Raw genomic sequence first — 16,700 nt, forward strand, 5'->3', positions numbered from 1 at the left:
ATGCACTACGTATAACACTTTTACTAGCGAATAATGTAAAAGTGACATGTATGTGTAGTGGACAAAAGAGTCGGCATTAGAATGACAACACTAGTGATGAATCGAGACGACTAATAAACATAAGGAAATTGAAATGTTACCAAAAGCATAAATAAGCTAGTACACTCATCCTAGAATTTGGTTACCACATGGCTCAACCTCCATCACTTACACTAAAAATCGTTTACTCGTTAAATGAAATGAAAAGATATTGCTTCGTATATATTTGTACCTATTGACATCCAAATTAAATTAAAAGGCAAAAATAAAATTCAAAAAATAAAAAAATTTGTAGGGTATGAAATTAAGTTTTACATGTCATTCAATTTTTTTTTTTCAATTATTAAGAATAGTATAATAAAGATATACTATGTAAATATTAGAGATGACATAAACGATAAATCCAATTCAACATTTGGGTCTTAATCGTGTCATTTGGGTGAACCCACTAGAATCCTCAAGTCGACAAGGATTTTTTTTGTTTTTTAATTTGATTCTTTTTAATCATGTTATTTATTAGAATATGTTTAATTTTCATATTTTGTTTGTTTGTGGTGTATTAGCACTTTCTAAGAAATGAGCTCTTAATAATACATTTCATAGGTATAGTGGGTCATGCATTATTAAGGCTAAGTGACAAAATATAAAGGCCAAGCTCACCTTACAATTATGAGTTTTTGTCATTGTCACTTAAGTCTCTATTTTTAATTTCTAGCTCAAGGTGTACCGTACGTGTAGGAATCGTTAAATGTAACTAATCCACTTTATTGTTTTCTGTTTTTAACATTTAAATCTGTGGAATTTAAGAATAAAATATTCAGTAATAACTCATATGAAGTATATTTAAAATAAAATAGTTAATTAGGCGGCAAAGAGACTAGTAAGAAATCATTTTAATGTAATATATATGAATCGTTTGCTCTCTTTTACCTGTCTAGAAAAATTGTTACTCGTATTAGTTATATTTAGTTATATGATAGTGCAAGTAACATAAGATATTTTAATAACTCATTTTTGTCTATTTTTTCACTTTTGGCAAGTAAGTCCATTTAACAATAATTTGATAAATATTGCTTTCAATTAGGTTTCAATTTTACAATCATTTCTCATGAAAAAAAAAGACTCAAATTTTAACTCTACTAAAATTTTAAATTGATCTCAAATTCTCAAGCCTCTTTTCCAATAGACAAATTACCAAAAATAAGCACTAGATATTTGATTTAATTTAATTAAACTTTAATAGTCACTTAAATCCTCTAATGTTTTGCCAAACTTTCCAATTCCGACCATATCTAAAGAAGCACAAGCATTGAAGATGCTAAAACAAAACACCTCTAGAAGCTCATCACACTATTGATATGAGATATCCTTTGACAACATCAACCACCTTCTTCATGTGCGCAATAAATGTCTTTTGAATTTCTAAATTAAGAGTGGGTACAAACAAAGTATGACCTTCAACTTCTATTTCAGGTCAAAGGTAATCTTATCACACGCTCGTGATTTTACTACCATGTGGTAAATAGCAATTTAGCTTGACGGCCCACTTCAATATTGTTATCAATCAAAGATCTTATTAATCTTCCAAAAAATTTATACATATCTGATGTGTTGTTATAGCAGTAATTCTCATTCACTAGTTGTTTGCAATTCATCTTCAGAAATCCATTAACCACAAGTTGATTATTAAACGATAACATGAAATGACACAGTATCATCAACTCATCAAGCGATCAGTAGAAACCTATTAAACATACTTAAATTAAATAGTAAAATGAAATGGACGAACAAAATCATTAAAGTTTACTTCATATAATCCTTGGATAATTCAGAAACGCTTGCTTACAGATACAACAAAAAAATTTAACCAACAAACAACCGAGAGATTGATCAAGCAAACTACAACCGTACCAATCAATATAAGAACTATTGGTACATTATATTGACATATCATTGTCAACAGTAATTTGGCAAAAATGGAAAGTGATTTGTAACGAAATAAACTAGCACTAACGAAATACGGCTAGCAAGTTGCAGCATGTACAAAAACAAAAAAGAAAAAAAATCCCACTAGCCATAAATGAAATTGGAAGGATAAGTACTCAATCGCATTCCTTCTCGATTAAACATCTTAAGAGTGGGCCCAGTGTGAATGGTAAAAAAAAAAAAAAAAAAAAAAAAAAAAAGCCCATTTAACGGCCCATAATATAGATACCAAATTCACCACTATTATTATTAATTGGCTGCTCAAGGCGGTCGACCTTAATTAGTTCCCGGATACCACGAATCAAGACACACTTAACTTTACCATCTTCCCAATCAACACTTGCCACGTACCCCTTCACACATTCCACGGGTCAGCCGCCATGGACCCCACCACTGTTTGGATAGGACTATCAGTACCATTTCCAAGATAATTATTACCTCACTTAAAATTAATCAAATACTGACTATTAGTCAACTTTGCGAACTTGATCAACTTTATACAAGTATAAAAGATGTACACATTATGACGCATACCATGATAATCATCTAACATTCTAACCCATTAGATATATTATTGGATATATTTCACTACTATGGAGTATTATGAAACGAAATTTTCATTCCTTAAGATAACTCTAATTAAAACATAAAAAAGAATAATCAAAAAAAAAAAAAAAAAAGCACTTCAATAATTTCCACAATTCCATGTATTTACAAGCAACATATAAGTAAGAAGTACATATTTCCCATCCTTTTCGAGACAAAAACAACAAAATATGTACATTTCTTCCTAACTTTCCAGTTCCCACCATATATGAACCCATACACTAAAAATAAAAAAGCATACTATTTTGCAATACCTAAATAGTTTACATACAATTTTCTTCCCAACTTTTATTATCATTGCACCTATTTTCTTTACACACAACTACACAAAGTACTTTATTTTTTTTTTTTTGTTCTTATTTTATTTGCATTTCTATCCATATATTTCCAACTTTCTATTGCATCATTGTTATATATACATATAGAGAAGAGGGTGATTTTATAAGATCACCGAACATTGGCTTTTAAAAAGCACAATGCGTTAGGAATGTGGACCACTATGGAAAAACTAGTTCAAGTATAAAAAAGGGATATAATATATAGAGCAATTATCTTAGAGACTAAGGACTTAAAAGCTAGTTTTAATATTCTATGATTAGTCCACCAAAAGGAGCTCTATGTGGAATACCCTTTCTTCGCTTGGCTGTCCTGTAACTTGCTGCTGTTGGAGGTGGTGTTGATGGACTAAAACTTTGCACCACTTTGTTGTTGGTGTAGTTGTTGTGGCTGTCCATCATCATCTCATTTCTACCACGCCGAGGGGACTGGTGGTGGCTCGTGGTCGTGCTCGTCGTGCTACACGAGTCCTCCGAATCTGACCCCATTGCCCGTTTGATTTTCTTGTTCTTTTGGAAATTCTTTGAAGTTCCCACAATCTGTTAGACAATAAATATTCATGATCAAAACCATTGCTTTAAGCCTTTAATCAAATTTTAAAAAGCATTATTAAAAAAAAAAAATCAAAGAAATCAAATCTCATGATTCAATATTGGTGCATTTTCCATATCAAGACTAGACAGTACCCATCATTAAAGGTAGCAAAATCAATCAATTTTACTGAATAAATCAAAACAAAGAAATCCCCTTTCAAAACGTTTTAGAGTATCAAAATTGATTTATTCCGTTCACATTTCAAATCAACAAAGATTGTCAACAAATAAATTAATTAAACCAATAAAATCCACATTGATACATTACCAAAGTCATTCATTAACCACCCATTCTAGGTATACCAAGGTGTACATATTTAGGTTCGGACCCTTGAAAAAAACCAATAACACGAGTTTTAATCCAATTCAACAACTAATTATTCAATTTTCGGCATTGCATAGATAATGTAATCAACTCGATCAATCGATATCATGATAGTACATCAATGCGATTTATTAATTAATTAATTAATACGAGTAATTAGCAATGTGAATAATAAAAATTACCTTACAACCAAGAGAGCAAAAACGGAAGGAATCAAGAAGGCTGCGTTCACAAACTTGGCATGTGTTGGTGACACCTTTACCAGGCCTAGGTTGTGGCCTTTCATTTAGGAACACAACTCTAGCACTGTTGATAATGTATGTCTGAACTCCACTTATATCCAACACTTTCTGAATTTCATTCACTCTAATCACATCATGATATGAAGACCTTCGAATCTGTAAAATTAATTTTTAAAAATTAAATTAAGAAAAATTATAGAGGAGAGAGAAAATTTGGTGGCAGAACAGCCTACCACAGTAGTACAAGTCAACAATATTTGTTGAGGGTAAGCAAGAAAAACTGACGAAATTTTGCAGAGTAAATGCTTGGAGAGCAAGAAAGTTACTTTGATAAAAATTTGAGAAAAGTTTAATGTTGTACCCAAAAAGTCCTATTTCTGGTAAAGTAAAATGCACAAATTTGGATGAAATAAATTGAACTAGTCTTATTTATTAAATGTCATGCCTTAGAGTGTTACAATTGTTGAAACTATCACACGAAATGCAATGTCCCAGAAAAAACCCATTTGAAAATTAAACCGACTCAATTTGGGGATTTTTTTTTTTTTTTTCAAAACAATAAAAAATAAAGTTTTGAAGAGGAATTATCAGATACCCATTTTTGATTATTGACAATCCAAAAAAAAACCAAAAATCAAAATTCATTTACAGAAAAGTCGCTTTTTTTTTTCCTCCAATTGAGTATGAAACTGGGAAACCCCAAATTATAAAATGTAACACCAAAAACATTAAAACACCATTGATTAACAACATTTAAATGAAAACCCAGAAAAATCCAAATGATAAAACTGTGATTAAGAATAGTTAAAATGTGAATTAATGAATAAATTATACCTGAATAGGTTGGTGGTCACGGTGATGAGAGAGACAGAGCGAACAGAGAGCGCCATTCATACAGTCTAAGCAGTACATATTGCATTCACTCTTATGAGAATCAGCGTGAAATTGGCATTGTACAAAGAATTTTTCACGGAGTAAAGGTTTCAACCATGGCGGCCATCGAGTAAAGTCTTCATCTTCCGGACCACCAGCACCCTGTTTTCACAATTTCAATACAAAAAAACAAAAAAATGAGCGAAAAAATGAAAGAAAAAACCTACATTTATAATGAAATTGATGAATAATATTAAAATTAGGTATAAGGGTATAATTAAAATGGGGAAAAATGTACCATGATTCTACGATTCTTGGGTTTAATCTCACGAACAGCGGATTCTTGATTAACGATCGCCAGCTTGAAAAACAGGGGAGAAAACAGAGTACTCTGCTATTATTCTTGTTTAGAGAGAGAAAATGAGAGTTTTTTTTTAGAGAGAGAAATGAAGTGAAAGAGTTAAAGAGAGAGTGGAGGCAGAGAAAATGAGGAGGGTTTTAATTATAATGAAAGGAGGAGAAGGTGGTAGATGGCGTAGGATCAAGTTTTTATATAAAAGCACAGAGAAGAAGAGTCGTGCTTATCCTTTCTTTAAACCCTAAGCTTCGGAACCAAACCTAAATATTTTATTAATTATTTTTGGTATTTTGTTTTTTTTTTTAAGAAAAACAAAAAAGGATGAAAATGTAAAAGGAAATAAAAATAAATAATGAAGATACGTTTTGTGCAAGGAAGTCATGAGAAGAACCGACCTTAGCTCTGTTTTTTTTATATACCCACTATTTTTGTTTCATTTCATTTTCATGTCCTTTGATCATATCAACCCTAATAATTTTATTAATAATGACTTCTCTCTTATTTATGAGTATTAATATTATAAAATAAAATCTTATTTAGTGAAAGTTATGGATAAATTAGGTGTTCAATTATTGGCATTTGGCTCAAGTTTTGGTAACAGTATGCAGTGGCGGACCTGGGCTTGTGCCTGGTGGGTCAAGTGACTCACCAGGGCCCAAAAAAATTTTTTAGTTATTTTTTTATTTTATTTTTTTTTTAAAAAAAAAAAAAAAACTAACATTAGCTTCCCGTCTTCCCGAGTTACTGTCTTCCTCAAAGTTCAAACCCTAGCCTTCTTCTCTAGTTCTCTTCGCCTCTTCGCTTCATCTCCAGTTCTCCACCCAGCCACCGTTCTCTGTCGACTGTTGATCTGGTTGCTCCGTCTCCGTCTAGTCGGCAGTCGCCTGCTCCGTCTCCGTGGACGGTGGACTCCGTCCTCTTCGCCTCAGCGCCTCTAGTCTTCGCATTTCGAAATCGCTAGTGCCTAGTAAGTTGATTTCTAATTTTTATTTTTAATTTCTAATCTTCAATTTAATTCAGTCTAATTAGTTAATTTTATTAAACTTTGGTTTAAACTTTGGTTGATTTGTAGTTAACGCAATTTAACTCACGCGGTCACGCCTCGTCGCCTACTCGCCTCAGTGCTGCTGACTGTTGTGCCACCTGTGGGGGTTGTGCTGATGACTTGCTGAGTGTTGGCCGTGGCCCTGCTGCAGTGCTGCTCCGCCTGCTCCGCTGCTCGCCTCAATCAGCGCCTACCGCCTCCGCCTAGCAAGGTAGGTAATCATCAATTGATTCTTTTTTTTTTTGTGAATTTTTGATCAAATTTGCATTACTTGTCTCTTAAAATTAGTATATACGGTGAATGTTCATTAAATTTGCATTATTTGTGTAAATTGTGTTTTGACTGTTAAATTGAACTTATTAGTTTATCTGTTTATGTCATCATGTGCAATTGTGAATATGTGATGCCGGACATTGTATAAGACAACAATTAGACTATTAGAGTATTAGTGTAAGGAGGATTATAAATTTATAATTAGATTACAGTGTGGACTGGTTAGTGCTTAGTGGTGCTAGTCGCATATTCGACTGGAAGTTCCGTATAGACTAGTGGAGATATTAGATTGGAAGTTCCGTAATCTTGTCAATTTTCTATTTGGATGATCTTTGTAAATAATTTTCTTGGGGAATATTGCTTGATTTAGTTGAATATTTATTCAAATTTCAGAATGAAGAGAAAACACATTCTAAATGAAATGCAAAACATTACTAGCTTCTTTGCTAAAAAGAATCCTACTCCAACTTCTCTTCCACATCCAACACAAAATGAACAAACTATATCTCCACCTCAAGAAAGTGAACAACTTTCATCTCCATCTCATTATTCAACTCAAATGTTGAATGATTGTTTAATTACTTATTTGGAGAATGATTTGTTTTTGAATGTTAGTATGGAAGATATCATAAATCGATATCAAAACATGAAAACTCGTCGAGAACTATTGTAATAAGTTTGCATTACTATTTAATTGTCTTTTGTAGTATTATATGAACATTTGGTTGTATTTTGTACTATTTGAATATTTAGATGTATTTTTTAGTACTATTATTTGGTTGTTTGGTAAAAATTTTTTTGTACATATTTGATTATCGATTGTGACTCACCAGTCGGAAATTCCTGGGTCCGCCACTGACAGTATGTACATAAATATACACTATTTATACAAGCATATTTACTTTCTCCTCATTATAATTCATATCATAAAATTAATCTTTAGGTAGTCTAGTAAAAATGAGAAAACCTTCCAACTATTTCCCAACCATGACGTTAAACATTCAATCTCCATTAGTGACAATTTGGAGATGAGATTCCTTTATATTTTCTCCACTCTCCCACATTGTTTAGCCCGCTAACTCGAGCTGAGTTGATTCGTGAGGGGCTTTGGCTAGATGGCCTAAAGCGCACAATGTGCACGCTATAGTTAGTTATGCCTAAACTCATGTTACAAATTTAATTGATATATAATTAAATCCTTAAATTTAATTAAAATTTGGGTTTGTAGGCAAGAAATGAGCCAAAATGATGAAGTGGGGCCCACAGTTCTTGTTTAATTGATGGAGTCTATGGAAGAGAATATACTAAAAGAAAAATAAGTATAATTTACACTTTGTATTTTCTTGCTGGTCTACTGTGTACTGTTGTTGATTTTTTTTTTTTAGAATTTTTTATACATTTGATTTATTAAAATTTTATTTTACAAGGGGTTTATTATTGAGTCAATACATATGAGCCATTCATTTAGGTAGAGTTTGGTTTTCATAATGGAATCTAGCTTTATATCTTAATGATAATTAGTTACTTTCACATGATTTTGTGGATATGGCCTTTGATATATTCTCTATCATTCAATATTATAATTTTCCCTCTCCCATTGCCTGAAAAAAGACTAATACGGATTACAAGTATTAGACAATGGTAATTCACTTTCGAATAGACTTGATTTATTGCTAGATAATCACCAACATAAACACTTTGACGTAGATGCACATTTTGACTTAAATAATGATTCTTTAAATTATACTTCTACAAGTATAAACATATATATTTTGTCAAAAAAGTATATACATATACACATACCATTTCCTCCCTATTCTCCTACGGTCCTACTTAGTTTTAAGTTCTTTAATTTGGGTCTATTTCTCAACACTATAATTCGTATTTATAATTTTATGTGTAGCAAAGTCAGCAACTTATATTTGGATTCGTGGTTTGTTGTATTACTCATCATCCTAAATGTAAATATTACAAGTTTACATGCATTATAGTTGAATAATTGATGATGCATTTAGGAGAATAAAATTGAAAAGTCTTAACTAATGTGTTTATATTGTTTGTCTCCACTATTATACAAGATACTTTCAAAAGCTAAATGCAATATGAATTTGACAAGTTAGCTTCTGTGTCATGGTCCCTTGGAAAGAATTCTAATGCAATGCATTCAATTTTTCAAACTTCTGCAATGCTGTGTTTCTAAAGGACAAATTTGGTATAGCTTGAAAAAAATATTCGGAGTACCATTATAGCATAAGAAATAATGCCTTAACTCGATAGTTGACATAAACTTTTTCTTATTTCTTAATAGCCTATAATAATCTGTAAGACTTTTTAACAATTTTTCGTCAAATGCTTAAAATTCCATTAGAAAATTTAGTTGCTATTGTACCTCTTATATCAAAAGAACAGAAGGCAGAAATTTGGAAAGTTTTTTTTTTTTTTTTTTTTTTTTTTAAGAGAAACAAGCTAATGCATTAATTAATGGACAAACTATCCGAGAGTACATAAGGAGCAACCTGTTCCGGGCAATGGTTAACCCAAACTTGTTCTACACCAAAAGGCATTAGCTTAGCAAGGTGATGTGCAATTGCCATCCCTTTTAACATGAGACCAAGAAAAGCCGTAAAAGCACTACACAAAGACAGAATATTATCAAGCACACCATCAAGATCAGACAAATACACTACATTCTTCGACAAACGGTTGATGATGATTTGGCTAACTGATTCAAGAATTTTGTGAAGGAAATGTGAATTAAAGTTTAGAGAGCGTTTTTAAAGAGGAAAAACGGGGGGAAAATTAGTCAAAAGGGTCAAAATAAGTGTTAGATGAGGCCTACAGACGGAAAATTTACCGGATTTTTGAAATGGTGGTAATCTGAGCATTTATTTAATTTAAGGGTGGTAATTTAAAATAAAAAATTAAACGTGTAGTTAGTTCGAAAATGGTTACATTTTTAGGTGGTAATTTAAAAATTAACCTTTTTTTTTCTTCCTTTGGGGGATGTGAGGCATTAAATTAATCATGGTCATGTCATGTGGCTGGAGTTACTTGGTCAGGGGTTATCCGATCAATGTTTTTATATACGTTAGTCTATTATAAGGCGATAATATCAAGAGTATATGGGATATATTTAAAAGATTTTAGAGAATGAAACATCTTGTTCTCCAAGTTAAGGTTTAATTATTGTATACTATCCGGTAGAAGTTTCTCATAGAGTTTCAAACAACACACAAAATACTTCATTCACCTCCCATTATACCAAAAATAAATAAGACCGTACGGGTCTGTACCTATGATATAGCGACACTTGATATTTTAATTTTTCGCTAAGTTTTAGCTACATATGAAATAATTAATTATTACCATTATACATATAATTTTTTTTGGATATATTTTTGTAGGATAGAAAAGGTTTGGATGAATTTAGATAGAATTTTTAGGATAATTTAGCGTTTTAATTTAAATAAAATTTTGGATAGTTTTAGGATAAAATGTTTGGGTTCTATTAGTTAGACATTTTGTGGGTGACACCAATAATCCAATATAATCGCTTTTCAACTACGTCACTTAGGGCCTGTTCTATGAATTGAACTGAACTCAGTTGAAATGAACTGAAGTGAAATGAATATTTTATAAGAGAAGGAAATTAGGAGCTGAAATGAATTGAACTGAAAATAAACGTATGAGAACAGGGCCGTTATGCTCCTTGGCTACAATAATCAGGCTAAGAGATGTGAACAATGAATGAATTTATATATGATTATGGGATCATAAAACAGAATAAGAAAGTTGACTATATTATTCATATAAAATCATTGGAGCTTGATTACATTTATACCGATCCCTCATTACAAATCCAATGGTAACATTGTCCAAAATCTTCATAACAAGGTAGATAAAATTTGAAACCTTTCAGCTCTTTTATAATACTCCTGGGAGTAAAAAAAAAAAAAAAAAAAAAAACTTACTTGGACCTAGTCCACAATAATATATTGAATATACGCACACAAGTACACAAGCAACTAATATTATATTGAATATAATGACCCTAATTTTAAATAGTAATCTATGGAGTAATTTTTAACATAGTTCTCTTTATTGAAACTTGTCATTATATTGATTGAATATAACCCTATCAACATATTGACCTTTATTATTCATACTGGACAATATTCATTAAAAAAAACTAACCTCAATTAACGATGACCATCTTAACTACTCCGTAAGTACTAAAAATATTGAGAACTGACCCCTTTTTTAAACTACGTATAATTTTTTATACAAGTATTTATTATAGGGGACAAGTCCAATTGGTCCTCAAAAATGATCTCCATATTGGATGCAAATCATATACACACAATTAATAAATATAATAAATGATCCTTTATAAAATTTGAAATATTCCAAATGCTTATCTCATGCATTACAACATATTAATTTTTTATTTTTTATTTTTTATTTTTTTTTGTTTGTGCATTACAACATTATAAGATCACGGTAAGGATATTTTGAAAATTGGCTATAACTACTACTCCTAGTATTGTAAGATCAAATTGTGACAACTTTTTCTGAATAACTTACAGCTATATACAAAATGACAATTATAATATTGTATTGGATGAAGTACATACACTGAATGTAATAAGAAAATCAAAATATCAATGTGAATAAACTCTCAACAGTCACATGCATGAGAATTTATGACAATGAATGAATTTATATTGCATTCAAGAATTACCATTTTATACGAGTAAAATACGTTTGTGGAAAAACTATTTGTACCATGTACGTACCTGGTATAAGTAATTTTTATTTAATGATAAATTCAGGAGTTGACCAATAAGGTACGATATCCTAGGTGAATAATTTGATATAAGACACCTGGAAATTAGGTTAGTCTCAATGATTGGTCTCATCTACCAAACCTACCCCCTATCTCCAAACCAAACTACTTCTCAAATCAAAAGTTTCAGAATCTTTTGGAAAATAAAAGAACCAAAACAATCTCTCCCGGCCCTCTCATATAAAAGTAATTTTCAAAAGATTTATTATACTATGTAATAAAAATTAAAATATATATATACATATATATATGTTCCGGTTAAAAAAAAATGCCTTATTAATGTAGTCGTAAGCATTGTTAATAATGTATCCTAATTGATAAGTCATATGGAATAATGGAGTAGTTACTAATCAATAAAGACCCACTTTAGTGATCATACAATGAAATCTTTTGCACATTCATATATATTATATAACAATTGCGTAAATGATATAGATATATATATATATATATATAAATATATATATATATATATAAATATATATATATATATATACACGAAAGATCATAGGCAAGGGTGCAAGGCCAATAAATCCCATTGTCTCATGTTAGGGCCTTTGGTACCACTAAACTGTAGAGAAAATTGAGCGGCATTCTAGTAAAAACAAAAACTTTTACAAGAAATTACCTTATGATAATGAATTTTTGTAACTTTCAGTAAATTCCAACACGATTGCATATGGTCCTTACTACTAAGTAATGACAATAATTAAGTATTAGAAATTCAAGTAAACTTCTTTTAAATTAACAATATAATAAAGTTAATAAACTCTAACCTTGAATACTTGATTAGGTGATTATTAAAGAGAAGGAACACACTTGTTTTACCCTTTTACAAGTAGTAAAAAGAACAGGAGGATAATTGGTGGAAAAACTTTTTTGACTAGGGTGGGATAATAATCATAGTATCATATTATGTTATCACGTGTAAAACAAGGAAGTTGTGTTATTTATCTTATACTAGAAGTTGCTAATTGCTTTAAAGTTTCTATCTTAAAAACAGTGTCACATATACATGTGGCACTTATACATTACCACACTTATGTGTTATGTCGTCCTCTAATTTAATTTGGCCTATTCAAGACTATTTCTTCACCATTTTCTCTAAAAATAATACGAGTAATTACAAACACTATTTGTTTTTATTTTTTTATTTTTAAAGTTGATTTTATGACAGTATGGGAGGCTAATTTTGAAGCTAATAAGGCCTTATATACTACTTCTCTTACTTTCTACTTTTATCATTTGTTTCTCATATAATAGAGAGAAGTAGAAATCTAATTAAGGGACGGAGGAGGGAGTACTATGTACGTACATATTACGTAGTATTATGAGTAAATGAAACACTAAATGGTGGGTGTCTTAAATATCTTCGACTTTTCATGTAATTGCGGATAAGGAGGGATATGTTATATGGATAGAATCATAGAATATATTTGTATATTGAAGAGTTAATTAGATTCCGATGTAAATCCTCATCTCTTGATGAAGAAGATGCTTGGAGATGAGGATGATGATGGTGTGATTGGTGTCATGGAATCATAGCGTCATTATGGCATATTTTTACATGCGTAACATTGCATGTATTAGGAATGGGCATAATTTGCACTTTGTGACCATTTTTATCCATTTATTCTCCTCATTTTTAGGTCGGGTTTTAGCTTACAATGAAAATTTATAGTTGATCTTTAGATTTGAGCAATTTGTTACACTCTTATATGTGACTTACAAAAAAAATCCTGATAAAGTTATTAGCTTAGTTATTTGGATAAGAATCACTTCATGCAATGGATAATACTTATCTTTTTTTTTTTTTGAAGGGATAATACTTATCTCATGTAAGGATAATATTAAAATTAATTAGTAATTATCCATACAATTCTACAGAATCAAAACACACTTTTTTTTTTTAATTTTATTTTTAGGAATTGAAACAGAATTAAAAGTTTAAAACACTGTATCAAAAACAAAGAGATTTTTTTTTTTGCAAGAGTCACAAAGAATAAATAAGAATTATTATATTACCGAATTTCCGTTGTTGTGGTTAAAAACATATATATCCTATTGATTATTATGGAGATGAATTTTTTTCCTACAATATACATCATACTGATTGAATTTTCTTAAGCAATATATTCTTATTTTAATTGAATTCTTTTATCACAAATGAATTATTTTCATCATTTTTCATTATTTATATTGTGGCAATTTGTCGAAATTAAGGGATATAATTCCACTAAGAAAATGGTTAACAAACACTTTAAAGGCCGGGATTTCTTTATTCCATCCTACTCCCTTCGTACCCTCTAACATAAATCAGATTTATTTGTAAGGTTTTGGTTCGATAGGAAATGTTCTTATATTACCATTAAAAATTAATTATTATTACATGTACATTCACTAAAGACGCCACTGCCCAGCTCAAAGCCCGACACGAAAAAAGCATGGCACGATATGGGCACGAAAAAGCACTGCACGTGTGCGTGTGGGCCAAGCCTGGGCCGCTTTTATATGGAAGAAGCACGACAAGGCACGTCGCGACAAAACATGCTAAAAACAATATAATTTTTCTTAGACACGCAAACCCAGCACGACCTGACATGATGGCACATGGGCCTGGGCCGTGCACGGACCAACCTTTGAAAAATTTGGCCTAACATGATACGACACGAAATTCGTGGGCCGAGCCATGGGCTAGCCTTACTAGTCCCAAAGCACGTGGGCCAGCCCATAGCCATTTTTAATATTTATTGTACCTACTGAATCTCAAATATTTCATACAACATACAAAGGTAATAATGTATGCTACTTGTAATAATTTACAAATAAATACTTCCTCCGTTAACTATTATTTGCAACAAATGGGGTGTTTGTGGACTCCTAGGCAAAATTTGTTTGTGAGAGTAAAATGGAGAGAGAAAAAGTTGGGTGCATGTGATGAGGAGAGAGATAGCTAGAGAGAAATGATTACCTAAAAAGGGGGAAAAAAAACATTTGTTGCACATAATAGTCAGCATCCATTTATAGTATATGTTGCAAATAACCGTTAACGAAGGTAGTAATTAATTTTAAAACTTGAAGAAATGCACTTAAATGTTTAATTATTGCTATGATGTATGTGAGTAATGTATTGACTTCTTTGAGATGAATACATATATACTTTAAAAAATTATTATTCGCTATTAATCTATTATAATTAGTTGCAACGCTCTATTTTTATTTATTTATTTATTTATTTATTGAAAGAAGTCTTAAAGGACATTAAATTTCATTAAATAAAGCCATTCGACATTTACAATTGACAATTAACAATAATGAGAATGAATTTAACAAAATCAAACAAGAATTAATCGGGGAAGGGCTAAGAATCCAAATACATAAATATAACAATTCGGCACATTCTCGATTCGTTGTCTCATACAACTTTTTGAGTGGATCCGTCGTCGCTTCGCAATTTTTATAATTAGTTGCAACGCTCTATTTTTTAAAATAAATATATTACCATCGACACACATTATTTGCAACAATTAAATATTTTTCTACTTTATTATATAAAATTGTTACAAATAATATAATTACTAAAATAGGGAGAATATATAAATGTAATCATGCAAGTCATATGATAATCTATCCATTAGATAGAGTCCCCACTCATTCCTATAAATAACATGAAGTACGGAGTATAGTAACTTTCCTTTTTTGGGGTGCTAAGAGGGTAAGAATTTTTCACAAAGACATAATGAGGAAAAGTCGGCAAAATTGATGATTGTCCTCTTTGCTCATTATTCCCTACCTTTATTTATTCCCCAATTCTCATTGCCCATAAAAGATATTTTTCCATTTATTTATCCCACACACTAAAAAAAAATGTACGCATATAAACAAAAATCTTGATATTGATGAATTAAAATGAGTTTTCATTTTATTTTTGGCGGTCCAAATTCCATGATGACAATTGACAACGGGTGCATTCCGCATAAGGCATCAACTAAAATAAAAGCAACCAATAATAAACTTCAACCATGTTATAAAAAAAAAATAATAAAAAAAAAAAATTACTCGGTATAAAACTATGATTAAGGAAATAAATTAATATAAAGTTAATTGACTAAAGTAAGCTTATGTCACTGATTTTGGACTGACTACATACATCCACTGATTATATTGCTCATAAACATGAAGTAATCAAGCATGATGCCTGGGAATCCCTTCCATATTTTATGACCTAAAATTTGTTTAATTAGGTTTTATTTGGTATCAAATGTACCTTTCTTCTTGATTATTTTAATTTCCCTAAGCAAAATGTTTGATGAACTACTCTTGCCCTCTTTAATAAAATAACCTTTTGTATTGTACTAGAAGGTATCGTTTTGCAATTGTAAGTAGATTAGTGTGCTGTCATTTGAGATTATGACTAGTTTTAACAATGACATATATTCTTGATTAAAATAAGGCCTTAATTTTTATTCCGTGTGAGAAATTATTTAAATTTATCATATATACCATTTTGTTGCTTTCGTTTAGATTTTGTTCTCGTATAATCGATTCAAAATGGATGGGATGATAAATTACAATGGACAGAGTCATTGTTTTTATTTGATGGAGTAATTTTTTAGTTGAAGGGAATCATCATTGTTAATTACATTGTCAATGCAATAGTAAATGATTTAACCTATTTAATCGACTATTTACTCATCTCACACACACGTACACATACAAAATTGACTATTTCTATGGCTGAATTCAAACTATATTGAAAGAGAATTGAATAAAGTCTTTGTGTATTGGAATATACACATTGTTAACAAAATGTAGATATTGCTCTAACCAGCTATAACTCCTATAGAGTGGGATAAAAAAAATATGTGTTACATGGTGAGATTCCTATAGTTGAAAGTTATTATTATAGGGAAAATTATTCCTCTACATTATGTAATATATAAGACTAATACGAGAGGCTCATGATGAGCACTATATTATTTTAAAAGGAAGAGTCGATTTATGAAATAACAAGGACAAATTTAGTAGGCCCCATTATCCTCTCTCAAGCTCCATTCCCGATATTAATAAAGGAAGTGATTAGTAATTTGGGTGATATGAGTTGATAGGTGAAGATTTTTTCTAACCCCTTGATTAAATTAAATAAAGTGAAAGTTTATGCCGTTCACAAAGAAATTG

General features: G+C 30.6%; 1 protein-coding gene across 1 annotated transcript; it reads right to left on the reverse strand.

The window, feature by feature from the left end:
* Positions 1-2,694: 2,694 nt before the first annotated feature.
* On the reverse strand, positions 2,695-5,523 carry LOC110730174. Its single transcript, XM_021909951.1, has 4 exons — positions 5,299-5,523; positions 4,962-5,162; positions 4,068-4,283; positions 2,695-3,506 (listed from the first exon to the last, which is right to left on the reverse strand). The coding sequence occupies exons 1-4, from the start codon at positions 5,299-5,301 to the stop codon at positions 3,213-3,215; spliced, it is 714 nt and encodes a 237-aa protein (XP_021765643.1). The 5' UTR covers positions 5,302-5,523; the 3' UTR covers positions 2,695-3,212.
* Positions 5,524-16,700: the final 11,177 nt, after the last annotated feature.

This window comes from Chenopodium quinoa, unplaced genomic scaffold (assembly GCF_001683475.1).
Source record: "Chenopodium quinoa cultivar QQ74 unplaced genomic scaffold, ASM168347v1, whole genome shotgun sequence".
Classification (NCBI taxonomy): Eukaryota; Viridiplantae; Streptophyta; class Magnoliopsida; order Caryophyllales; family Amaranthaceae; genus Chenopodium; species Chenopodium quinoa.

Excerpts from the sequence above, each read along its gene's own strand:
- LOC110730174 (XM_021909951.1), bottom strand. Across the intron at positions 4,284-4,961 it reads GTGACCACCAACCTATTCAG|ATTCGAAGGTCTTCATATCA; the intron begins GTATAATTTATT and ends TTAATTTTACAG. Across the intron at positions 3,507-4,067 it reads TTTGCTCTCTTGGTTGTAAG|ATTGTGGGAACTTCAAAGAA; the intron begins GTAATTTTTATT and ends ATTGTCTAACAG.